Source organism: Schistocerca serialis, chromosome 4 (genome assembly GCF_023864345.2).
Source record: "Schistocerca serialis cubense isolate TAMUIC-IGC-003099 chromosome 4, iqSchSeri2.2, whole genome shotgun sequence".
NCBI classification, from domain to species: Eukaryota; Metazoa; Arthropoda; class Insecta; order Orthoptera; family Acrididae; genus Schistocerca; species Schistocerca serialis.
Window position 1 is genome coordinate 675,269,910 of NC_064641.1, and position 26,506 is coordinate 675,296,415.

At 39.4% G+C, this 26,506-nt stretch overlaps 1 protein-coding gene across 1 annotated transcript in view; it reads left to right on the forward strand.

Moving 5' to 3' along the window:
• LOC126473155 (unconventional myosin ID) overlaps window positions 1–26,506 on the forward strand; it is a 158,401-nt gene that overhangs the window by 103,631 nt on the left and 28,264 nt on the right. The window contains exons 14-16 of the mRNA XM_050100016.1: window positions 7,904–8,069; window positions 8,164–8,319; window positions 25,016–25,156. Coding sequence (XP_049955973.1) covers window positions 7,904–8,069; window positions 8,164–8,319; window positions 25,016–25,156 — 463 coding nt within the window. The remainder of the gene's footprint in view (window positions 1–7,903; window positions 8,070–8,163; window positions 8,320–25,015; window positions 25,157–26,506) is intronic.

The following is a 26,506-nucleotide window of genomic DNA, read 5'->3' on the forward strand; positions in this document are numbered from 1 at the left end:
AATGGAATATTGTGAGTCCAGAAGTAAACATCTCTATTTTAGTTACAGATTTCAGAGAAGCATAGTGTACACAGTTTCACATTTCTAAAAATTGTCAGATCATATGGTCTTCATCCCAAATTAATAAAAATCATTGAACTAACTTTAACCAACACAGATTCCAAGGTAATGTTCTGGGAAGAAATTTCAAAAGCTTTCATGATGAAAACTGGTCTGAAACAAGATGTTAGATGATCCCCACCTCTTTCTAATGTTGCCTTCTGAAGTTTGACAAAAAGAAAACCCACCCATAATTGTAACTGGAACAAAACCCTCAACAAGAACAAACTGCCTGTGGTTTTCAGATGATTTAGCCCTGTTAGCTCTTGAAATGGAAAAAGTTCATGCCCAAATCACCAGTTTCCAAACAATCACCTTAAAAATCACAAGTTTCCTTTGAGAAAAATGAGATCATGCCCATGAAACCCTTGCGTATTAGTAAAGTCTCCATAAACAGTCAAAAGGTTAAAATAGTATGCTGTTTAAGTATCTTGGTGATAAAGAAATATATTTAAATAGAACTAACAAAATGAAAAGAGCTCCATTTCTAACCTCGTCAATCTGTAATAAGAAATGCTTGTCAGTAGACACTGTGATCCAGTTCTATAAAGTAATAAATCTCTTGGAAACCACTTTTACTTGCAAAACTCTGTTCCAAATTAAAAATGAAAGAGGAACTGATTGGCTCCTTAAAGGCGAAACAAGAATCATGAGACCTTGTGTAAATAAAAAATACCTGGTTGAAGGAGTCTGGAGAATCTTCCCCAATGAAACTGTCTATTGAGGGATAGACCCTATCACCAGCATAATGAAGAAGAAAAGAATGTCATACTTCTTTCACATCTTGCAAATACAAAGAAATAGGATTTTATGATAACTTGAGATGAGAAGTCTTAGAAAAAAGACTGGAAGATGATGAATCTGGTAAACTTTGCAAGATCTTCTAGCAGCTGGACTCCAAATAACAGATGCAGAGAGCAAAGATAAAATTAATACTCTTCTTACGTACTACAAATTTTCATGGGAAATGACACATAGAAGGGATGTAGAGATATCGTATAGATTGAGAAAATTATTATTGGAAAGAATGAAACAGTATTAGGTGGATTGCAAGAACTGAATAGTACAACCTTCAAAGAAGAATTGAATGTGGACTGACTCAAGTTGTCCAATATGGCCAAAAAATTAAATAAATAAAAAATAAAAAAAGGGCCGGCAAACTGACACTGTTTGATGGTTGTAGTATTCTTTTCAGGACTGTACTTTCACTCTGCGGTAAAGTGTACACTGTTTGGAAACTATCTGGCGAATTAAAAACATGTGCTGGGTTGCGATTCAATCGCAGAACCTTTACTTCCATGGGCAAACCTCTTACTGACTGAGCCATGGAAACACAACTCATGATCTGTCCTAGTACTTTAATTTTGCCAGGCCCTCTCTCCTACTTTGCAAACTTCACAAAAGTACCTCTGTACCTACATGTATTACTAAATTAAAATCACCCACCACATTTTTCTGTTTGTATGTGAAGGCTAATCTCAAGAATTACTGTAGGGATTTTGATACAGTTTTCTGTATTAGACAGACTAATTCATGAGGAAGATTTGTGTATACAGGGTGTTACAAAAAGGTACGGCCAAACTTTCAGGAAACATTCCTCACACACAAAGAAAGAAAATATGTTATGTGGACATGTGTCCGGAAATGCTTACCTTCCATGTTAGAGCTCATTTTATTACTTCTCTTCAAATCACATTGATCATGGAATGGAAACACACAGCAACAGAACGTACCAGTGTGACTTCAAACACTTTGTCACAGGAAATGTTCAAAATGTCCTCCGTTAGCGAGGATACATGCATCCACCCTCCGTCGCATGGAATCCCTGATGCGCTGATGCAGCCCAGGAGAATGGCGTATTGTATCACAGCCGTCCACAATACGAGCACGAAGAGTCTCTACATTGGGTACCGGGGTTGCGTAGACAAGAGCTTTCAAATGCTCCCATAAATGAAAGTCAAGAGGGTTGAGGTCAGGAAAGCGTGGAGGCCATGGAATTGGTCCACCTCTACCAATCCATCGGTCACCGAATCTGTTGTTGAGATGCGTACGAACACTTCTACTGAAATGTGCAGGAGCTCCATCGTGCATGAACCACATGTTGTGTTGTACTTGTAAAGGCACATGTTCTAGCAGCACAGGTAGAGTATCCCGTATGAAATCATGATAACGTCCTCCATTGAGCGTAGGTGGAAGAACATGGGGCCCAATCAAGACATCACCAACAATGCCTGCCCAAACGTTCGCAGAAAATCTGTGTTGATGACGTGATTGCACAATTGTGTGCGGATTGTCATCAGTCCACACATGTTGATTGTGAAAATTTACAATTTGATCACGTTGGAATGAAGCCTCATCCGTAAAGAGAACATTTGCACTGAAATGAAGATTGACACATTGTTGGATGAACCGTTCGCAGAAGTGTACCCATGGAGGCCAATCAGCTGCTGATAGTGCTTGCACACACTGTACATGGTACGGAAACAACTGGTTCTCCCGTAGCACTCTCCATACAGTGACATGGTCAATGTTACCTTGTACAGCAGCAACTTCTCTGACGCTGACATTAGAGTTATCGTCAACTGCACGAAGAATTGCCTCGTCCATTGCAGGTGCCCTCGTCGTTCTAGGTCTTCTCCAGTTGCTACTCATAGGCTGGAATGTTCCGTGCTCCCTAAGACGCCTATCAATTGCTTCGAATGTCTTCCTGTCGGGACACCTTCATTCTGGAAATCTGTCTCGATACAAATGTACCGCGCCACGGCTATTGCCCCGTGCTAATCCATACATCAAATGGGTATCTGCCAACTCCGTATTTGTAAACATTGCACTGACTGCAAAACCACGTTCATGATGAACACAAACCTGTTGATGCTATGTACTGATGTGCTTGATGCTAGTACTGTAGAGCAATGAGTCGCATGTCAACACAAGCACCGAAGTCAACATTACCTTCCTTCAATTGGGCCAACTGGCGGTGAATCGAGGAAGTACAGTACATACTGACGAAACTGAAATGAGCTCTAACATGGAAATTAAGCATTTCCGGACACCTGTCTACATAACATCTTTTCTTTATTTGTGTGTGAGGAATGTTTCCTGAAAGTTTGGCCGTACCTTTTTGTAACACCCTGTATAACCTATTACCCTTATACAAGGCAAGTTGTCTGGCCATAGATACTCAATCACTATGTGTGCGAAGCCAGGGCAGGTTGTTAGTACATTACTAAATAATGTTCTTTTTGTGTTCTCCAGCCTAATATACAGTTTTAACCTGTGTGCAGTTTCAAGGTTTATTTTCCATGCCTTTTTTATTTCCCTGAAGTATTTCACATGCATTACATGTATTTTAATAGATTATTGTCATGTTGTAACCACACTAAAGTCCAAATCCAAAAGCAGGGTCATCGATGACACGTAGCATTGAAAGCAATTCATAACGAGCACCATGTATAGCCAGAACAGAATTGAGCTCTGGACAGAGAGCGCAGCTATTTATACAAACATTGAATATATCAGAATGCTGGTATTAATACAAACATTGAATATTCCAGAATATGCGAATATTACACATACAACATATTTCAAGAACCTTCCAGAAATGGCAATTACTAAATAACAAATAATGCCTGGTGGTCAAAGCAGGTGACCCATGGCATGCCTAACAGACACGCTAACCGCTACACCACAGTGTATGCACCACATCTTGTGATATTTCTGGAGAATCAGTGACCCACTATTTCACAAGTTCTCATTGGAATCAACTACAGCATTATGGATGTAGATCTTGTCAATGGTCCTGTGGCAGTTTGCTGGAAGTCATGTATTAAGTTCACAATTACAGTCCTTCAGCAAGAAGACAAGACACAGAGAAGTCGTCCATGCCATCCATATGAAACTGTACTACAATTCAGAGGCAGATCGAGAAAGGGAGCTTCAAGGAAACTAAAGACCCGCTTGACAATGGGAGAGGCTACCTTTGACAGTCATCACCAACTGCAAATGATTGAAGTCAATCTGTGAGACAAAGGCCATCACCATACCCTGGATGAGGTTGCTTACCAACACATTGTAGCCATTCTGCAGCACCATACCTAGATATGACCGCTCGCCTGGATGCCAACTTCAGGAAAACTGTCTATGGAGGTGTGACTGCCGCAGATGCTGATCCTCGATAGATGAATGTAACAACACAACCAGAAAGCAAGGATCCACAAGTGTGGGCATGCAGCTGAACATAACATGCTCGATTTCAATGCTGCTTCACAACCCGAGCCACCTGTATCCTCCCTTCCACCACCAGGTTCTCTGAATTGCACTGATGGGAGTTATCCTTACAACATAATTCCTATTCCTGAAATTATCCTGGTCTCAACCTATGATAACATACTGTCCTCACACCCTCCACTCAAGTTTTCACGTGCTCTGTCCTATCACTTCCTCCCTATCCTCATCTCCCACCCTTTTTCGTGTGCTGCCCCCTGCCAAAGCACCAGCCCTTCGTGTGTGTGTGTGTTTTTCCTTTTCTGACAAAGGCTGTATCAGAAACCTAATGTGTAAGTGCCTTTTAGTTGTGCCTTCTGTAACTTAACATGCTATCCTTACGGCAAGTAGTGATCAATATTTTTCATACATTGTTGACACTAAAGAGCAGTACACCTCTTCCCTTACCTCCTCACTGCTGTCTCTCACTTACAGGGTATGACAGCTCTATTTGCCGTAAAATGCTGTCTCTCGTCTTTCACAAGCTGGCGTATGAGAGTGCCAAGGACACAGTGATCTTCCACAACTGTCATAGGGACCACATTTCTTCTGTCCAATTCTTTCATGTTACATTTCCTCAATTTACTGGCACTACTTGATGAATCCCTCAGTTATTGTGACATCCTTTACCAAAAGAGCTTGGTACATGCCTCCAACAACTCCTTTCATTGAATGCAAGATTTTGTCAGCTTATGTCATATTTGGATTCAAAATGTGGCATAGAGCCCAAACATCCCTTGAGTAGGACTGTGTTTCCCAATTACATTGGACTCTATTGTGTAATTTTTCTTCCATCAAGCGGACTTGCTGCTTTTGTTGCCAAACATTCTCTTCAATTTGGCCTGGAATTTATCCCAGTTTTTGAGCTTCTTTTCTGTTTTCTCAAACCTTTGCTTGGCTTTGCCATCCAAGTAAAAAGTACGCATTCGCCAAACACATTATATCATATGCTCTGTTGTATTTAGCAATTGATCAAGTCCTTTCAGTCATTTTATTGGGTTCTGACCAGCATCTCTGGAGATCACTGATGGATGCCTGATGTGCAGCTGACTTACTGCTGGCTTTTTGAAGCTGTCAGTCTCCTGAGTATATGGACCACGGGAAAAAAGTAATGCTTGTATTCCATTTCCTGTCCCTGTCCCTGTAGGGGATGGCATTTTCATTGCATAATAAGTGACACAATGATGTAGGTAATTTGAAATACCTGATATCTTCACCAGATGATGTCACGATGTAACAACACTGAAGTTTAAATTTGAAAGCAGGGTCATCAATGAAATCAACACTTAGCACTAAAAGCAGATTTATTACAAACCAACATACAGTCAGAACAGAACAGAACAGAACTGAACTCCTGGATGGAGAGTGCGGCTATTTATACAAACATTGAATATTCCAAAGTGATGGTACTTAAAAAAACATAAAATATTCCAGAATGTACACACATTACAGACATACGATATTTCAAGAATCTTCTAGAAATGATAAATACTAAGTAATGAATAACTATGTAGTGGTTGGATTTGAAATAGTGACCCACAACTCATGCCAATATTGAATTAGTTTATTATAAACCTATCTTTCAGTACACTAACACAAAGTACACCTTTATGAAACAACTACTGCTGCAAAAGTATTTGTGTGTGTGTGTGTGTGTGTGTGTGTGTGTGTGTGTGTTTGATAATGTTGGCATCCTCCCAGCATGTTTCCCTCTTTCATAAAAATCTGTCTCATGGCCAGGGTGAGCTATGCCTCCTTACTGTCACTATGTTATTGGGGTGCATTCGTAAGGAGTGTGCTCATATAGTTTGTTTGTTATGGAAATAAACAAGAGAAAGTAGACCAACATCATGTGGTGAAGTATATGCCAAACTTAAAAAAAAAGTGGGGGCTGGTGTATGTTTATTGGTTTTACCTTTCATTACAAGGTCAAGTTTTACAACCATTTTTAGAAGACCATGAAAATATTAAGAATAAATAACAATTAGGAAGACCAACCACTTACTAATAATAAGAAGTAAAATAACCACTTACTAATAATAAGAAGTAAGATAACAATATAGAAACAGCGGAGAAAGACCAAAGCTCTCCTTTATGTCCCCTATGTTGACCAATGAGTGTCTTTCATAAGCATTAGTGGCAAATGAATATTGAAAAGTTTATTTTCTTTGATCACAAATTGCAGAAATTTATCATATATTATAATGTGGAATGAAAAAAAATTAACATTTCCTGAATCAGTAATCAAGGATTAAAATACATATTATCAACTAAATTGAACTTTCACTCCTTGCAGGAAAAGTTAAATTATGATTTGAATTTGTGAAAAGATGATTCAAAAAGTCTTATATTGAAACAAAAAGAACATGGGAAGACTGTGTATTGTGTTATTCTGGAGGTAATTGAAGAGGACAGTGATTTACAAAAGAGATAGTGCCAAACAATGAAAAGTCCAGATTGGATAGTGTATTAGAGAGAAGACAGCAATCATGGTCTTCTCTAAGATGCAAAAGCATTTGTGTTCACTCTTTTCCAATAAAGTCAGGCAGACAGATGATCAGTGTATTCACTGAATGTGGCCTCCCTCTGACATTGTCCTATTTCCATATCTAAAGAAGTTTTTGGCTGGCTGTTGATATTTTACAGATATTCCAGAACCTCTCATAATGATAAAATCTGTGTACTGAAAAATGTAGGACATTCTACATAGACGTAAAATGAGACACTGTCAAAAAATAAGTCATTTTTTTCTGTACCTTAAACAGTCTTTTATTGACAAGCCAAAAAATTTTCTCTTTATTTGAGTATGTTTCTTGTAGCTTGAGTGCATATGTAGTAACATTATACCTGCTACTGTTAATTTAGTTCCTTCAGATATTTGGATAAACTGAAAAAGAAGCATATTTTGGTCCCAGACAATGTGATTATGTGATGAGATTTATCAGCTGATGACTGATAAGTGGAAACACACTATTGATGTATTCTTGTTGTGTTAAGTGACAAAACGCCACCATACTGTATAATCTGTACACAGCCAGGTGAATGCATTGCCGAAGAAATAGCTGTGCAAACCATAATAGCATATGTTCAGTGTGTCTTCATCTATTAAGTTATCATGGTACTTAGTTGATGTAGCTCATTGTATTTATCATATTGTCCTGGATTAAGAGTGAATGCAGCATACATTATCTAATATTAAAATGAGAGGAAGCTGTTAATACTTTATCAGTTATTTCAAATCGTCAAGAGCATCTGTGATAAAATATAGTTTGTAATGTTACCTGCCATCTCCCACTTCTCTATAAGGAGTTATAATGTTAGACACAAGTCATGTGAAAGATTTATTTATTTGAGAGTCTTTTTGTTGTGCCTGTTTGGGATTCAGCATCTCTGCTATATAATGAGTGGCAACTTTCCTTTTCATAATATTTTTTCTGTTATTAATTTTATATAAAACATTAATGAAGACACCATTTTGTTGTTGTCTTGGGTTTTTCAATTATCGTTTCGTACACTTGTATGGAATAATGTTTTGTTACAGGCATGTGAAATCACTGCGGGATTATGGAAAAACTATTATATGGCCATCACCACCAGTGGCTGTACGCCCTCTAGTGCCCCTTCTGAAAAATATTTACAGTCGTTGGAGAGCATGGATGATCCTAAGGCCAATTCCAAGAGATGAATGGCCACAGCTGAAGCTCAAGGTATATAATTACTACAGACTACCAGCAAAAATTTATTGTGTTGCTACTTAATGACATGGGTACATTTCTCATTGTGCATATATAATGCTTTTAGATTATAGCTGCATCAGCACTGCGAGGGAAGCGTGCACACTGGGGGCAAACACGCAAGTGGGAAGGCAATTATCTTGCCCAGAGTAGTGAAAACCAGAATGCCAATCTTTTCATGACAAGTGTTAATAGCCTTCGTTCGTCAGACAGATTCCAGAAGGTGAGTAAAGATTCTTTAAAGTTAGTAAGCATTTAAAATTTTATATACCAGTGGTTTCCAAACTTTTTGGGTCCACCACTCCCTTGACCTGAGACATAAACACTGATGGCTCAATTAGCACACGACATCCAACACTGGTATGTAAACTGAAGTTTTTTAGAAAACTGAATAAGAGTAGTTGTTTCTTTATTAATTGTTGACATATCACATTTTAATCAACTATTAATGTTGTTATATCTTATTCTTGCAATGAAATCTAGGGCGAGAATACGCTTGCTTCTTCATCATAAATTCTTCAGATCTTGGCACAAGACTGGAAATGGCAATTCACATCTCTTTGCCCCATTCATGATATATACTTAGTGTTGATCAATGCCAAAGCTGAAAAATTTACTTTAGTAGGACATTGCAAAAGGTGTCAAAACTTGTAGGGTGTTGTTATCTACTTGCGGATACTCTGTTTCACCACATTCCAAAACTCCAGCAGCGATGAGGACATGAACCTTGATTTATATGTGGAGTCTGGAGAAATATTAATGAATTTCTCTTGTTCTTCACTGGTAAATGGTCATGGAGGCTCTGAACGGAAAGGATCTGTGATCCAGTTGTGCTGATCAACTTCTTCTTGAAAGTACTTCAAAATGTAATCACTGAATTCAGTCAAATGATTGACAAACACAAACTTCAGTTCTTTAATAAGCCGAAAGTCATTATCTTCTAACACTTGTGGAGAAGAGTGGAAATGAATATCTTTATCATCCAACTTTTTCTTCCACGTTAGTGGTTTGTGAGGTTTCTTGCTCTTTGCTACATGGCAGGTAACTTGTAAGATGAAAGATGAGCATTTGTAGGAACGAAGCAGGCTAAATGGAAGATAGTTTTTCCTGTATTTTTTAACCCATGGGAAAAGTATTATTCTGGTTTGTTTACCAAAATACTGTGATTTGACTCCAGATGTTGTTTCATTTTACTACGAAGCTTGCTTTCAGTAGCTAGGACACATGACATTAGTACACATAAAATTGAAATTCAAGTAACTGTCATCATACTTTCTGCATTGTCATCTATTCAAAGTCTTTAGAGCTGCATGATAATCTGAAGTATTATGTTTTGTACTTAAATTTAAACATTTATCCTTGCTAACAAAGAAAGACATATTAAAAAAGACAAACAACAATTATAAATGATAAACTAACCTTCCAACTGATTGTTACTGAATAAACATAAATGAGTCAGGTAGTACAATTCAACTGCCATCTATCATGCTGACACAGAAACACACTTACATGCTGGCTTGCTAGATATCACTACTAGTGCACATGTTGTTCCTTTAATCAGAGAGCATACTGCATCAAATCATTCTTATGAAACCACAGCGACGCCCCTACTGTAAGGTTGTGATGCCCATAGGAGCTACGGCCCACAGTTTGAAAACCACTGGTATGTACTGATCTTTTCTTTCATGCAGTCATTAATGCTTACATTAGCTGTGTTTGTTTTGGGGATAGTATAACGATGGTAGTTGTAAGGGGCGCACATTTTATTATGACAACATCCACAATGCATATTCCTGCTCCAGTTTCCTAAATAGAACTCCTTGCTGTCTCACTAATGTCATCTGCTAGGAAACAACCTGTTAATGACTGCAGTTAAATGATAATTTGATTTCATTGTTTAATGATAAAAGTATGATATTCTTCCAATATGTATTCCCTTTAAACAAAAAAGATATGGCCAATTTCCTCCCCCATCCTGGGCCACTCCTAGCATGTACTCTGTCTAAAATACTCCAGTTATTGACAAAATGTGAAACGCTAACTTCTTCCTTCTACTTAAACTGATTGGTGTAGCTCTTTAAATTGTTAATCGAGTTTTAATTTGTAGTTGCCTTTGAAGATAACAAAAGTTGTAATACAGTGAAACCCCGCTTTTACACTTTTCAATTGACTTCAAAAAAATGGTGTAAAATGTGCGAAATAACATTTTAAACTGTAAAAGTTACATATAAGATTCCCTCATGCATTTTCACATTTTATGTATGATATATGTACGTAACAGGCATCAAAAGACTTGTCATGGACTTTCTTATTACCTAATGAAAGTTTATTATCTAATAAAAACCGTTGATGTAACTGGAATTGATAACTGCCTGGGAAGTAGAAACATTTGACTTAATTTCAAATATCATAATTGATGTTTTTGGAAAGCCTGCAATGTCATTCATTATTTAAATAATGAAATACTGCACTAGTTACATATTTTTTCTTACTTAACGTGTTTCGAAAATTTTTAATTTCAAAGGTCATAATCGATGTTTTTGGGAAGCCTGCAGCTGTAATTCATTATAATGAAATGCTGCAGCAGTTATGTATTTTTTCATGCTTAATGACGCGTTTCGAGAATTTTTTCTCATTGTCAAGTGTAAATATGTACATAAGTATTTTGTGTGGTGTTTGAATATGTGTTATTCTGCCTCTCATGCGCTGTAGTTGTGTTTTTGATGTTATCAGGTACTGTGCCTCCTCAGTTATGTAGAAAATGACACACATGCAAACTATCACTCATACTGTTTGTGTAACATCACAAAAAACAATACGAAAATACTTCACTTGACAACGAGAATAAATTCTCAAAACACTTTTTGTTCAACACGAAAAAAATCATAACCGGCATTTGTTTAAACTAAAAACATTTGAGCAATGCAAAGTGAATAGCGGCGTCAACTAGCGCTACAAGATGCCACACGCCGAAACACACTAAATATGGTTCGACAAAAATGTCACGATGATCACAACAATCATGAAATTGCATTTGCGTGATAGAGAATTTGGAAATGATTGTGAATATTCATGATATCTTTATTCGAATGAACCTAGTTACTTTCATCAGCCATTACGCCAAGTAGTGCTTGGCAGCAGGGGGGAGGGGGGGGGGGGGTGCTATGGCATGAATTGTTCCAACTTTTACACGTTAACTGGTTCAAGTCCTCTGAGTAGAGTGCCATGGTATCAAGAAACTTAGCGGTGTAATATTTTTAAACACTGCTGGACGGCCAACATGCCAGCATCATTTTGTTTCTCGACGAATATTTTTTCGTAATGCTTAAATTATAAATATAATAGAGGGAAACATTCCACGAGGGAAAAATATATTTAAAAACAAAGATGATGTCACTTACCATACGAAAGTGCTGGCAGGTCGATAGAAACACAAACAGACACATACATACACACAAAATTCAAGCTTTCGCAACAAACTGTTGCCTCATCAGGAAAGAGGGAAGGAGAGGGAAAGACGAAAGAAAGTGGGTTTTACGGGAGAGGGTAAGGAGTCATTCCAATCCCGGGAGCGGAAAGACTTACCTTAGGGGGAAAAAAGGACGGGTATACACTCGCGCACACACACACATATCCATCCACACATATACAGACACAAGCAGACCTATTTAAAGACAAAGAGTTTGGGCAGAGATGTCAGTCGAGGCGGAAGTGCAGAGGCAAAGATGATGATGAATGACAGGTGAGGTATGAGTGGTGGCAACTTGAAATTAGCGGAGATTGAGGCCTGGTGGGTAACGGGAAGAGAGGATATATTGAAGAGCAAGTTCCCATCTCCGGAGTTCGGATAGGTTGGTGTTGGTGGGAAGTATCCAGATAACCCGGACGGTGTAACACTGTGCCAAGATGTGCTGGCCGTGCACCAAGGCATGTTTAGCCACAGGGTGATCCTCATTAGCAACAAACACTGTCTGCCTGTGTCCATTCATGCGAATGGACAGTTTGTTGCTGGTCATTCCCACATAGAATGCATCACAGTGTAGGCAGGTCAGTTGGTAATCACGTGGGTGCTTTCACATGTGGCTCTGCCTTTGATCGTGTACACCTTCCGGGTTACAGGACTGGAGTAGGTGGTGGTGGGAGGGTGCATGGGACAGGTTTTACACTGGGGGCAGTTACAAGGATAGGAGCCAGAGGGTAGGGAAGGTGGTTTGGGGATTTCATAGGGATGAACTAACAGGTTACAAAGGTTAGGTGGACGGCGGAAATACACTCTTGGTGGAGTGGGGAGGTTTTCATGAAGGATGGATCTCATTTCAGGGCAGGATTTGAGGAAGTCGTATCCCTGCTGGAGAGCCACATTCAGAGTCTGGTCCAGTCCCGGAAGGTATCCTGTCACAAGTGGGGCACTTTTGTGGTTCTTCTGTGGGGGATTCTGGGTTTGAGGGGATGAGGAAGCGGCTCTGGTTATTTGCTTCTGTACCAAGTCGGGAGGGTAGTTGGGGGATGCGAAAGCTGTTGTCAGGTTGTTGGTGTAATGGTTCAGGGATTCCAGACTGGAGCAGATTCGTTTGCCACGAAGACCTAGGCTGTAGGGAAGGGACCGTTTGATGTGGAATGGGTTGCAGCTGTCATAATGGAGGTACTGTTGCTTGTTGGTGGGTTTGATGTGGATGGACGTGTGAAGCTGGCCATTGGACAGGTGGAGGTCAACGTCAAGGAAAGTGGCATGGGATTTGGAGTAGGACCAGGTGAATCTGATGGAACCAAAGGAGTTTAGGTTGGAGAGGAAATTCTGGAGTTCTTCTTCACTGTGAGTCCAGATCATGAAGATGTCATCAATAAATCTGTACCATACTTTGGGTTGGCAGGCCTGGGTAACCAAGAAGGCTTCCTCTAAGCGACCCATGAATAGGTTGGCGTACGAGGGGGCCATCCTGGTACCCATGACTGTTCCCTTTAGTTGTTGGTATGTCTGGCCTTCAAAAGTGAAGAAGTTGTGGGTCAGGATGAAGCCGGCTAAGGTGATGAGGAAAGAGGTTTTAGGTAGGGTGGCAGGTGATCGGCGTGAAAGGAAATGCTCCATCGCAGCGAGGCCCTGGACGTGCGGAATATTTGTGTATAAGGAAGTGGCATCAATGGTTACAAGGATGGTTTCCGGGGGTAACACATTGGGTAAGGATTCCAGGCGTTCGAGAAAGTGGTTGGTGTCTTTGATGAAGGATGGGAGACTGCATGTAATGGGTTGAAGGTGTTGATATACGTAGGCAGAGGTATGTTCTGTGGGGGCTTGGTAACCAGCTACAATGGGGCGGCCGGGATGATTGGGTTTGTGGATTTTAGGAAGAAGGTAGAAGGTAGGGGTGCGGGGTGTCGGTGGGGTCAGGAGGTTGATGGAGTCAGGTGAAAGGTTTTGCAGGGGGCCTAAGGTTCTGAGGATTCCTTGAAGCTACACCTGGACATCGGGAATGGGGTTACCTTGGCAAACTTTGTATGTGCTGTTGTCTGAAAGCGTCAGACGCTTTCAGACAACAGCACATACAAAGTTTGCCAAGGTAACCCCATTCCCGATGTCCAGGTGTAGCTTCAAGGAATCCTCAGAACCTTAGGCCCCCTGCAAAACCTTTCACCTGACTCCATCAACCTCCTGACCCCACCGACACCCCGCACCCCTACCTTCTACCTTCTTCCTAAAATCCACAAACCCAATCATCCCGGCCGCCCCATTGTAGCTGGTTACCAAGCCCCCACAGAACATACCTCTGCCTACGTATATCAACACCTTCAACCCATTACATGCAGTCTCCCATCCTTCATCAAAGACACCAACCACTTTCTCGAACGCCTGGAATCCTTACCCAATGTGTTACCCCCGGAAACCATCCTTGCAACCATTGATGCCACTTCCTTATACACAAATATTCCGCACGTCCAGGGCCTCGCTGCGATGGAGCATTTCCTTTCACGCCGATCACCTGCCACCCTACCTAAAACCTCTTTCCTCATCACCTTAGCCGGCTTCATCCTGACCCACAACTTCTTCACTTTTGAAGGCCAGACATACCAACAACTAAAGGGAACAGTCATGGGTACCAGGATGGCCCCCTCGTACGCCAACCTATTCATGGGTCGCTTAGAGGAAGCCTTCTTGGTTACCCAGGCCTGCCAACCCAAAGTATGGTACATATTTATTGATGACATCTTCATGATCTGGACTCACAGTGAAGAAGAACTCCAGAATTTCCTCTCCAACCTAAACTCCTTTGGTTCCATCAGATTCACCTGGTCCTACTCCAAATCCCATGCCATTTTCCTTGACGTCGACCTCCACCTGTCCAATGGCCAGCTTCACACGTCCATCCACATCAAACCCACCAACAAGCAACAGCACCTCTATTATGACAGCTGCCACCCATTCCACATCAAACGGTCCCTTCCCTACAGCCTAGGTCTTCGTGGCAAACGAATCTGCTCCAGTCTGGAATCCCTGAACCATTACACCAACAACCTGACAACAGCTTTCGCATCCCCCAACTACCCTCCCGACTTGGTACAGAAGCAAATAACCAGAGCCGCTTCCTCATCCCCTCAAACCCAGAATCCCCCACAGAAGAACCACAAAAGTGCCCAACTTGTGACAGGATACTTTCCGGGACTGGACCAGACTCTGAATGTGGCTCTCCAGCAGGGATACGACTTCCTCAAATCCTGCCCTGAAATGAGATCCATCCTTCATGAAATCCTCCCCACTCCACCAAGAGTGTATTTCCGCCGTCCACCTAACCTTCGTAACCTGTTAGTTCATCCCTATGAAATCCCCAAACCACCTTCCCTACCCTCTGGCTCCTATCCTTGTAACTGCCCCCAGTGTAAAACCTGTCCCATGCACCCTCCCACCACCACCTACTCCAGTCCTGTAACCCGGAAGGTGTACACGATCAAAGGCAGAGCCACATGTGAAAGGACCCACGTGATTACCAACTGACCTGCCTACACTGTGATGCATTCTATGTGGGAATGACCAGCAACAAACTGTCCATTCGCATGAATGGACACAGGCAGACAGTGTTTGTTGCTAATGAGGATCACCCTGTGGCTAAACATGCCTTGGTGCACGGCCAGCACATCTTGGCACAGTGTTACACCGTCCGGGTTATGTGGATACTTCCCACCAACACCAACCTATCCGAACTCCGGAGATGGGAACTTGCTCTTCAATATATCCTCTCTTCCCGTTACCCACCAGGCCTCAATCTCCGCTAATTTCAAGTTGCTGCCACTCATACCTCACCTGTCATTCATCATCATCTTTGCCTCTGCACTTCCGCCTCGACTGACATCTCTGCCCAAACTCTTTGTCTTTAAATATGTCTGCTTGTGTCTGTATATGTGTGGATGGATATGTGTGTGTGTGCGAGTGTATACCCGTCCTTTTTTCCCCCTAAGGTAAGTCTTTCCGCTCCCGGGATTGGAATGACTCCTTACCCTCTCCCTTAAAACCCACTTTCTTTCGTCTTTCCCTCTCCTTCCCTCTTTCCTGATGAGGCAACAGTTTGTTGCGAAAGCTTGAATTTTGTGTGTATGTATGTGTCTGTTTGTGTTTCTATCGACCTGCCAGCACTTTCGTATGGTAAGTCACATCATCTTTGTTTTTAAATATATGAAATTATAAATATGTTGATGCAAAATCGGGTGCAAACTAACAATGTAGGCATAGGAAATTTGACAGGAATGATCAAAAATTTTGTAAATGGTGGGAAAACGTTAATTCCAAGAACATAAAAGTGGGATTATACTGTAATTAACAGTAACCTCAAATTACCTCATACCATGCACATAAGTGACTTATATTTGGCTGGACTAGCCACATTAGCTACTCTTGACAAATGGGTTCACTATAATCTTTATAGCCAAATTTAGCAAGTTCATAGTTGCTCAAATCCAACAACATGGCCGATATAAACTAATAGCAAAACGTTTGGCTGACCTTTGTTATCTGTCGCTACTTTACAATCTCTGGTACAGTTGAATTTTTGTGTGCCCTAGCCATAAAACCAACAGTCTGCTTAAGTATGCTGCTGGTTCATAATTAGCTGCTTGGGGTCAACTGAGCACTGAGCCTCTTTGCCCTTTAACACCCTAAAGCTAGTTTTACAGTCAATAATGTTGTAACTAATGATCTACTCACCCATACATTTTCAACAGGCTAGTTTTATATCTTCAACCCTTGATAGAATTTTTTTAAGAATGGAAATAGCAGTTACATGAGTAAATATCTTATGTAGTAATTGCTGCAAAATTGAAAAATGTTAATTTTTACATTTTGGTGAGGTTAGCAGGAAAGCAAAGTTTAACAGCAGGTGGCTGCAGTGGCACTACACAGTGCCATGCCGTGCTGAACATTAAATTTGTACATAACTTTCAATTTGAAATTTTTGTAAATGTTTGTTGAAGAACGCTTTAGAAATAGTATCTGCATCTACATCTATGCTCTCAAAACCCCTTTGAAATGCATGTCAGGGGTACCTTCCATTGTACCAGTTATTAGGGCTTTTACCCATTTCATTCATAAATGGGTTGTGGGAAGAATGATAACTTAAATGCCTCTATCTTTGCTGTGATTAGTCTAACATTGTGTTTGCAGTCTCTATGGGATCAATATGTTAGGGACAGTAGTATGTTCCTAGATTCCTCAGTTAATCTGGCTCTATAAACTTTGTGAGAAGGCTTTCGCAGAATAGTTTTGAGTCATCAGTCTTCTGGCTGGTCTGATGCAGAGAATTCCTCTCCTGTGCCAATCTCTTCCTCTCAAAATAACACTTCCAACCTACATCCTCAATTATTTGCTGGATGTATTCAAATCTCTGTCTTCCTCTACAATTTTTACCCTCTATAGCTCCCTCTAGTACCACAGAAGTTCATCTCTTATGTCTTAACAGATGTCCTATCAACCCATCCCTTCTCCTTACCAGCATTTTCTATGTATTGCTTTCCTCTCCAATTCTGTGCAGAATCTCCTCGATCCTTACCTTATCACTCCACTTAATATTCAGTGTTTGTCTGTAGCACCACATCTCAAATGCTTCAATTCTCTTCTGTTCCAGTTTTCCCACAGTCCATGTTTCACTATTATACAATGCTGTGCTCCAGACATACATTCTCAGAAATTTCTTCCTCAAATTAAGGCCTGTGTTTGATACTAGTAGACATCTCTTGGTGAGAAATGCCCTTTTTGCCAGTGCTAGTCTACTTTTGATGTCCTGCTTGCTCCGTCCATCATTGGTTACATTGCTTCCTAGGGAGCAGACTTCCTTAACTTCATCTACTTCATGACCATCAATCCTGGTGTTAAGTTCCCCACTGTTCTTTTTTCTGCTGCTTCTCATTACTTTTGTCTTTTTCAGATTTACTCTCAATCCACATTCTGTACTCATTAAACTGTTCATTCCGTTCAGCAGATCATGTAATTCTTTTACAGTTTCACTAAGGACAGCAATGTCATCCACAAGTCATATAGTTGATATCCTTTCACCTTGAATTTTAATCCCACTCCTAAACATTTCTTTTATTTCCATCATTGCTTGTTCTGTGTACGGATTGAACAGTAGGGGCAGAAGACTACATCCCTGTCTTTCTCCCTTTTTAATCCAAGAACTTTGTTGTTGGTCATCCAAATACACACACACTAGTCTCAGTTACATGCATGTTTTCCCCTCTGCATACCTGAAAAACTGAGTCAAGATCTCCTTCTAAAGATTGGACAGGTGTGAAATTTTAGCATTATGCACTGCAGATATTGGATGAACAAAATATACATTGTAAAGGTGTGCGAGGTCTGTTAGAAAGATTCTGGAGTATTAATAATTTCACAGCAATGGTGTGTTGGAGCGAAATGCAGTTGGCATCTTTGCACACACCTGAGTTTATTATGCAATTGCCAGAAGTTTCATTTTGGTATGTCTGTTAGTGTTCAGTACTGTATTGAGTATAACATTGCATGGCACAGTTTGTGACTTTCGAGATTGCACAGTTAAAGGAGCAATGAATCTGCATTATATTTTGTGTGAAACTCAAGAAAATATTTACCGAGAGACACCAAATGATGCAGGAAGCTTATGGTGATGAGTGCTTACGCCATACTCAGTGTTATGAATTATTCACGTGGTTTAAAAATGGCTGGACAGAAGATAAAGATGACCCTTGTTCAGGACACCCTGTGGCGTCTACTGATGATGATCATGTCAGGAAAGTCAGCGAAATTGTGCATGCCAATTGAATACTGACTGTCTGAGAAATTACAGAAGAATGTAATATTTCAGTTGGATAATGTCATGAAATCCTGACACAGCATCTTGGAGTGCATCGTGTTGCTGCCAGGTTTGTACCATGGTTCATGAGTCGAGACCAGAAAGATCTGTGCCTCGCAATCTGTGAGGAGCTTTTGGATTGCCCAAATGAGAATGGATGTTCCTTAAGAGGATCATAACTGGTGATGAGATGTTGGTCTATGGTTATGATGATGATGATGAGACCAATGTTCACGCAGCACAGTGGGTCGGGAAAAGTTCTCCAAGACAAAAAAGAAAATCATTAGGTCAGGTCAAATATCAAAGCCATGCTGATAGTTTTCTTTGACTTTGAAGGATTAGTTCATCATGAATTCATACCCAAAGACAAACTATTAATCAGTGGTACTATTGGAATGTGTTACTATGCCTGTGAGAAAATGTGGGAAGGAAACAGCCTGAAATTTAATGAGACAGTTCTTGGCTCTTGCATCATGATAATGCACCTGCACATTCATCCCTGTTGGTGCGTGACTGTTGCACAAAAAATGAGATCACTGTGGTGACTCATCCTCTGTGCTCCCCACCTGACCCCTGCGTACTTTTTTTTTTTATTTCCAAAGCAGAAAATCTCATTGAAAGGATGAAGATTTGCAACAAGAGACGAGATAAAAGAAAATTTGCAGATAGCACTTTTTGCAATCCAGCAAGAGGCATTTGAAGGCTGTTTCTAAAAGTGGAAATGTCAGTGTGAGTGGTGTATCAATTGTGGAGGAGAGTATTCCAAGGGAGACCATGCCCAATAAATAAAAGCTAAGTATAGAAAAATTTTGTGGACAAAGTTCCAGAATTTTTTGAACGGACCTCATAATGTGACAGTGATGTTGTAATTGTCACTTTTTTTTATTAACACCTACTCCTAGTTGTGTAACTGATCTATAATTATGTAGTATACATTATTGTAGAGGTATATTTTGACTGCCTTTTTAATTTAATGTATTTTAGTAGTATTTCATCTTGTTGTACAAGTTGTAGAAGAACTTTAATTCCTGAAAGAAAATGCTGTTTGATCTTCTCATTTGTTTTCTGTTGGTAACTCTAAGACCAAACTGTCTCTTGTTCCATGATTGTATATAGAACTATTTGTGGCATACTCTATCTGATCGGAAAGATACGTTAACCTTTTAGTGGATGTTAATATGAATTGTGTCCACCCTTCACCATTATGACAGCTTCAACTCTGCTGAGGACACTTTCAATGAAGTTGCTGAATATCTGTGGAGGAACTGCAGCCCATTCTCACTCAGGAACTGAAACCAGAGAAGTTAGTGATGTTGAACACTGTGGCCTGGAGTGAAGCTGACATTCTAACTCATTCCAGAGGTGTCCCATTGGGTCCAGGTTGGGACTCTGGTCAAGTCATCTCATTTCAGGGATGTTGTTGTTCACAAACCATTGCCTCACAGAAGATGCTTTATCTCGGGATGCCTTGTCATGCTTATACAATCATCATCTCTAGACTGTTCTCTTACTGTACACAGTAAATGTTGCTGTAAAATTTGTTCATCTGCTTCTGCATATAATGTTTTCTTAAGTGCAATAAGGGGGACCACACCCTAACCATGAAAAACATCCCCATACTGTAAGACCACCTCCTCTGGACTTCAGTGTTGACTCTACACATGATGGCAGGTAATGTCCTCTAGACATTTGTTAAACCCAACCCCTTCCATAAGATTATCATGTGGTATAGCATGATTCATCTTTCTAAAACACTCATTATCAGTCATCCACTGCCTAGTGGTGTGGCCTTTGCACCACCTCAATCATCACTCAGCTTGTGTGAATTTTGAGGAGCTGCTCGACCATTGTTGTCCATTATTTTTAACTCCATATGCATGGTCACTATGCTAGCGAGACTGCTGGTAATGCTGATTTTAAATGACTTTGTACCACCACCTCCGCAGTTCTCAACCATGCCTGTCCATCAGTACATGAGGTGTCTGTCCTTGGCTTAGCTGTGGTTGTTCCATTGCATTCCCACTTCACAATCACATCACCAACAATTGACTTGGGCAGCTTTAAAAGGGTGGAAATGACCTTGACAGGTTTTTTACTCAGGCACCATGCAATGACTAATCCCTGTTTGAAGTCATTGAATTTTTCTGACTGACCCATTCTGTTGTTACTGCTTCGCTGCTGATAACACTTATTCCCCGCCTTCTTTTACACTTCTGGGTTTTCCTCTATTGACGTGCAGTGGTCAGCTCTGCATTACATATAGGTGTCCATACAGTTTGATCAGAGAGTGTATTTACAATTTTTTTGTTGTTGTGGTAATAGGTAGGTAGATAAACTTCATTGACTCAGTAATGATACCCATTTTTTAAAAATATTTCCTTATAGTGTACTGAATTACTACTATTACTATTTGTGTAGTTTGAAAATTGTGTCTGTCTGACCCACAGAAAAGAATCCATAGGTAAGAATTGAGAGTACCCAGGAAAAGTATGTCACTAAAAGACAGTGGCAGTTATACATGGTGATATGATCTTAGGGACATAACATGCTGATGGTATTCTCTATGCCATTGTCTCTGTGTTCATTCCATGTGTGTCGAAAATTAGTTGCCATCCTAAACCTACACTATTTAAAAAATTATTATTTTTGTTATTTTCCCTCATTGAGCTGAAGTTGGTACTATATGTTTTCTTCATGTTCAGTGTTAATGTCATGCATGTTAGTCAATTTTAAATGTTGTTGTAGGTCTCATTTGCTTTCTCAGCAGCGAGTTCTATTGTGGCATTAGTTACTACACTGTTGCTGTCATCAGCAAAAATAGATTTTCTTCTCTTTGTCTTATATTGACTCGAAAATCATGGATAGAACTTAAGAACAGAATTGGTCATAATATATCACCATGAGGAACCTGATAACTGTTGCACAAAAACTTAATGTCATATAAGGTGATAGCTATCTCTACCTTTTGCACCCAATTTTTCATGCACCTCTAGCTTAGCGGTTCCTCTTATGTTTAATGCTTGTAGTTTGTTTAGTGGTACTTTATGGTCAACAGTGTCAAAGGTATTGGACAGATCTAAAAATATGTGTGTAATATTTGTCAACTGTGTTGCAGGTGTTGCAAGACTACTTGATAGTCTTGCAAACAGAATGTTATAAACATTCATAAACTTGGCCAAGCACACACACAAAATATCAATTTTGGAGTACTATAATCAAAACATTTATTTAGAACAAACCCCAGAAAACCACATACAGTCTCACTAAATAGTCATGTCGAGCTGCAATCTGAACATGAATTGAATGATGGCAGACACAGTGGCTACAGAAATAAACTGTATCATCCAAGTTTGTATAGTAACACACTGAAGTTCTGTATTTGGAATCAACAGTCACAGAGCATTGCACTGTACCAGAGGGAGAATAATTACAGTGCTCTTGGCGGCCAGTACGTGAATGCATTTGACAGCTATGACAAATGAATCAGTTGTCGACTTGCTGATGGTGTGTGCTGATATATTCCATTACATGGCCAATGTTGTATTACTGCTGCCTCAGAATTGTTACTGTGCTATATTAAGAAAGTTAAACTGTCAAAAGTTTTCTCCAAATCTACAACTGCTATAAATACAGGTTTGTTTCTTTCAACCTATCTTCCAAGGTATGTCATGGGGACAGAACTTACCTGCTTGTTCCTGCATTCTATGGAACCCTACTTATCTTATCTGAGGTCAGCTTCTACCAATTTTTCCACTCTTCTGTAAATAATTCAAGTCAGTATTTTGCAGTTATGACGTGCTGAATTGATGGTTTTCTAATATTAACACCTGTCAGCAAATGCCTTCTTTGGAAATGAATTATGGCCTTCTTCTTGAAGTCTGAGGGTATTTCACCTCACACCATGTGTAGTAGTTTTGTTGTAGCTGGTTCACCCAAGGATCTCAATAATTCTGAGGGAATGTTGTCTACTCCAGGGTCCTTGTTTGCACTTTGATTCCTACTTCCTCTTCCCTTTTACAGTGTGATTATAAGTGAAGTTCCAGTTTCAAAACACTGTAAAAAAAAGAACCTTGCTCAGAACAACTTCAAATGTGAATAGAACATTTTCGACCAAGGGAGAAACATTTTGAAAACAAAAAATTTAACAAAAATTTTTCCGCTAGATGGTGCTGCAAGCATCATAACATAAATGTGTTCAGCTACAAAGGACAGAGGAATCACAATATGAAGGCTATGGTGTGAATTTCACATTAAACCAACTGTACTGTGCAGTGTGCATGACTGCACAAGTTCGGTATTCAACAGTTGTGGCACTGTTATGTACATAAGCCCATTCACCTTGGCTAGGTCATACCATATTGGATGGGAAAAATTGATTTTAATTGTCCAAAGGTAAAAAACCATGTAAAAAGTAACAATGAAATCAGTTTTTAATTGTCCAGAGGACTACTTTAACTTCCAGAATATTGTATCTAAGAGGATGCCATCATCATTTAACCATGCACTAAAATAATGGCTGTGCTTTCCTCTTTTTTCCTGCCATTTGCACTACCCATACAGCAAGGCCATGTTGACTAACATTACAAGACCAGTCAATTACCCAGACTCTTGCCCATGCAATTACTTAAAAGGCTGCTGCCCTTCTTCAGGAACCATGGGTTAGTCTGACTCCTCTGCTCCATTGTGGTTGCACCTACAATACAGTATCAGAGAGGCACGCAAGCCACTCCACCTCAGCAAGGTCAGAAGCAATACAGGTCTGCAGTTCTGTCTCATATTGTAATTTCTTAATTGAATTTTTCTTTCAAACATTGTCTAATACTGATGTTGGTCTTTGGTTACTGTTATAACAGTACTTACCATTTGTGGCATGCCAAAAGTGTTCAAAATTTTTGCTACTTAGTTCATCCTTAGCACTTGTGTGTACTCACATCTCCAAATAAGATATATCCACGATCTCAGTATCACTCAAGTCAAAAGAATGAATTGCGTTATCACAGCTAGTTGTTTGTTGTTACTTAGGGTCAAGAGAGAAACTATGTTTACTAAATATGTTGGTAGAAACAAAATATTACTAAAAGTAACAAATAAGTCATTGTAATTTAACAGTGCCTCTGATGAGGACTTTCGGCATAGTCTGTGTGTATTTAATGATATTTTTGTCATTGATATCCTGATGTCATTGGGCAGAGATTTCTGCTAGTGTGTCCCATTCAGACGTTACTAATATTATGATTGTTTTTTTCTCTTTCAAGCTTGAATAGTTGGGCAATAATATAATAGCATCTGCCAGCATTAGAAGCTGTCTTGCAGTTTTAGATAGATACATTCATACAATGATCATAAAGCTGAAACCAGTAGAACATCAATAAAGTTGAGCTGAAATTTACTTCCACTTTTACACGCTACATTATTTGATTATCTCTCCCAAATGTTTTGGATATAGATCTTAGCTAAAGGACCTCACTGGAGCCATGCTAATGTAGCACATCATCTACATTTAATATTATCATATAACAGCTGACTGTGAAGTTGCAAGTTGAGTTCTGGATGCATCTTTCTGCTGATATGAGTGAGAAGGTCATGTGATGTGTGGAGGTGGGCATACAAGAATAGGGGAAAAAGGCTATACTGCAATGTAAGCTCACGATCTCCTGAAATCACTTTTCACAACAGGAGAAAAGGTATATGATAAATTGTTCAAAACATTATATCCTTGTTTTCTAGAAAAATAATCAATACAATATGGTGGTCATAATTAAAAACAGTGCATAATTATCAAAACTGGGTGTAACTGATATTCAGAGAGCTAACAATGATACAAAACCTCATTATAGACTAAATTTTATGTCCATGTGTGCAAAGTTTTTATTAATCATGTAGCAAGATATTCTCTATATAAAGCCATCTACCATTGATTGACTGCAGTGCCACTTTTAATATATATTTACTATAATTTAGTCCAAAATATGGATAAACTTCATTTCACTTTTTTATCACTGAATCCAATAAATATTTTTTTGTATCTACTGTGTGAGCCACTGTTGTGCTAGCTTACAAGCTGGGCTCTTCATCATTGTTGACTCACATATTTGAATCTTAATTTTAGCCACTTTTTAAGTATGTGCGTCTGGGACAATACATATTGGCTTTGATGTTGTTTAGATTTTTCATATAGATAATATTATCAATAAAACAGTGTGTTCTGTTACAACTGCCTAGCAGTGATGATCCGAAGACACAGACTTTTAGGAAATGTTTAAAAAATTTCATCTTTTTCATTGATTGACTGCACTTTTAATATATGTGTACTATAATTTAGTGCTAAATGTGGATAAACTTCATCACAATGATAAACTAAAATACCTCAGAACATGACAGCTATTTGATACTTCCAATGTACAATCTGTTTCATGTCAGAAATGTTGCTCAGTGTTTTTGTGTAGTTTGATAAGTGGGAAAAGATAATGAAATGTGGTGCCTTACTCATTTTATAACTTTTTGTTTGGTTTTGTTTTACTAAAAATACATACTTTTAGTGATTGCTAATATACAACAAAAATGTAAATGTTTCCTGTTTCTCTTCCCTGATACAGTCTTTTGTTCTTTCAGGTCCTATTCTCATCATTCATTCGCAAGACAAACAGGTTTAGCAAATGTGCTGACAGAGCTTTGCTCGTAACTGAGAATATGCTGTACAAACTGGAAACAAATAAGTTCAAACCAATGCGAAAGGGCTCTTCAATTTCAGAGGTAGGAAATATAGTAATTTATTTTTTGTAATACCAATACAAAATAGGAGTGATAATAATAAAAAATAATAACTACTACTTTTTGTCCTTGTTCAGGGCTTGATATCTCATGTTTGGAGCCTTCTGTGCTACAAAACGTAAGCGCTGGTATCTCGATATTGTTAAGTTGTGTGTGCACTGAAACTTTCTTTTACTCACAGGAAGGAGAACGCCATTGTTTTAGGTTTCCTGCATGCCTTCTGTGAAGTTGAAGTTTTGCATGTGGGTTATGTATATTCTTGAGTTCATCATCATGTAGCTGTAACATAATACATTATTCCAGAATGAGATTTTTACTCTGCAGTGGAGTGTGTGCTGATATGAAACTTCTTGGCAGATTAATGATTCATATCAGCGCACAGTCTGCTGCAGAGCGAAAATCTCATTCTGGAAACATCCTCCAAGCTGTGGCTGAGCCTTGTCTCCGCAATATCCTTTCTTCCAGCAGTGCTAGTTCTGCAAGGTTCGCAGCAGAGCTTCTGTGAAGTTAAGAAGGTAGGAGACGAGGTACTGGCAGAAGTAAAGCTGTGAGGACTGGGCATGAGTCGTGCTTGGGTAGCTCAGACAGCAGAGCACTTGCCAACAAAAGGCAAAGGTCCTGAGTCAGAGTCTCGGTCTGACACACAGTTTTAATCTGCCGGGAGGTTTCATAATACATGATTATTGAACATTTATTTCAATCAGTTCTTTGTTCTAGAGATATTTGCAATGTTATTAGAAGCAGTACTTCTGATTTTTCTTTGTTTTCAGTTGTAGTACTGTTGTAGAATTGAATGTGAAATCCTCCATGTGTCCCATTAGATCCCTTGTGCACGGTGAGCTCACTGTCTGCGCCAGTAAGTGCATGGGGCTTAAACTGTATGAAGACTGATGGCCTTATTCTCATTGAAATATCTCCATTGTAGTGTGCATGTGGCATCCATCCAATTTTACTTCTTATCACAGAGAAATGTTGTCGGTACCATGCTTATCTTGAAAATATTATAATTACTACATGTAGTCCTTATTGCAAGTAGAGAAAGAAGTGACTGTGCTACCAAAAATAAATGATTCAGTTACGTAATCTTGAGTTTGACAGATTTGTGCAATATCAGAAATTAAGTAAATTATTTTGCATTATTGAAAAGCATTTTGATAAGTAATACTATTAAGCAGTTTCAGGACGAGGAGTCGATGTGGTTTTGACCATACAGACATTGTAAGTTGTTAGCTAGCATAAGAGTAATGGAGACATGTTGTAGATTTTTTGACTGACATTAACTTCAACATCAGAAAAAGTAGGAACAGTATTAAATCTGTTTTATCTTAGTAA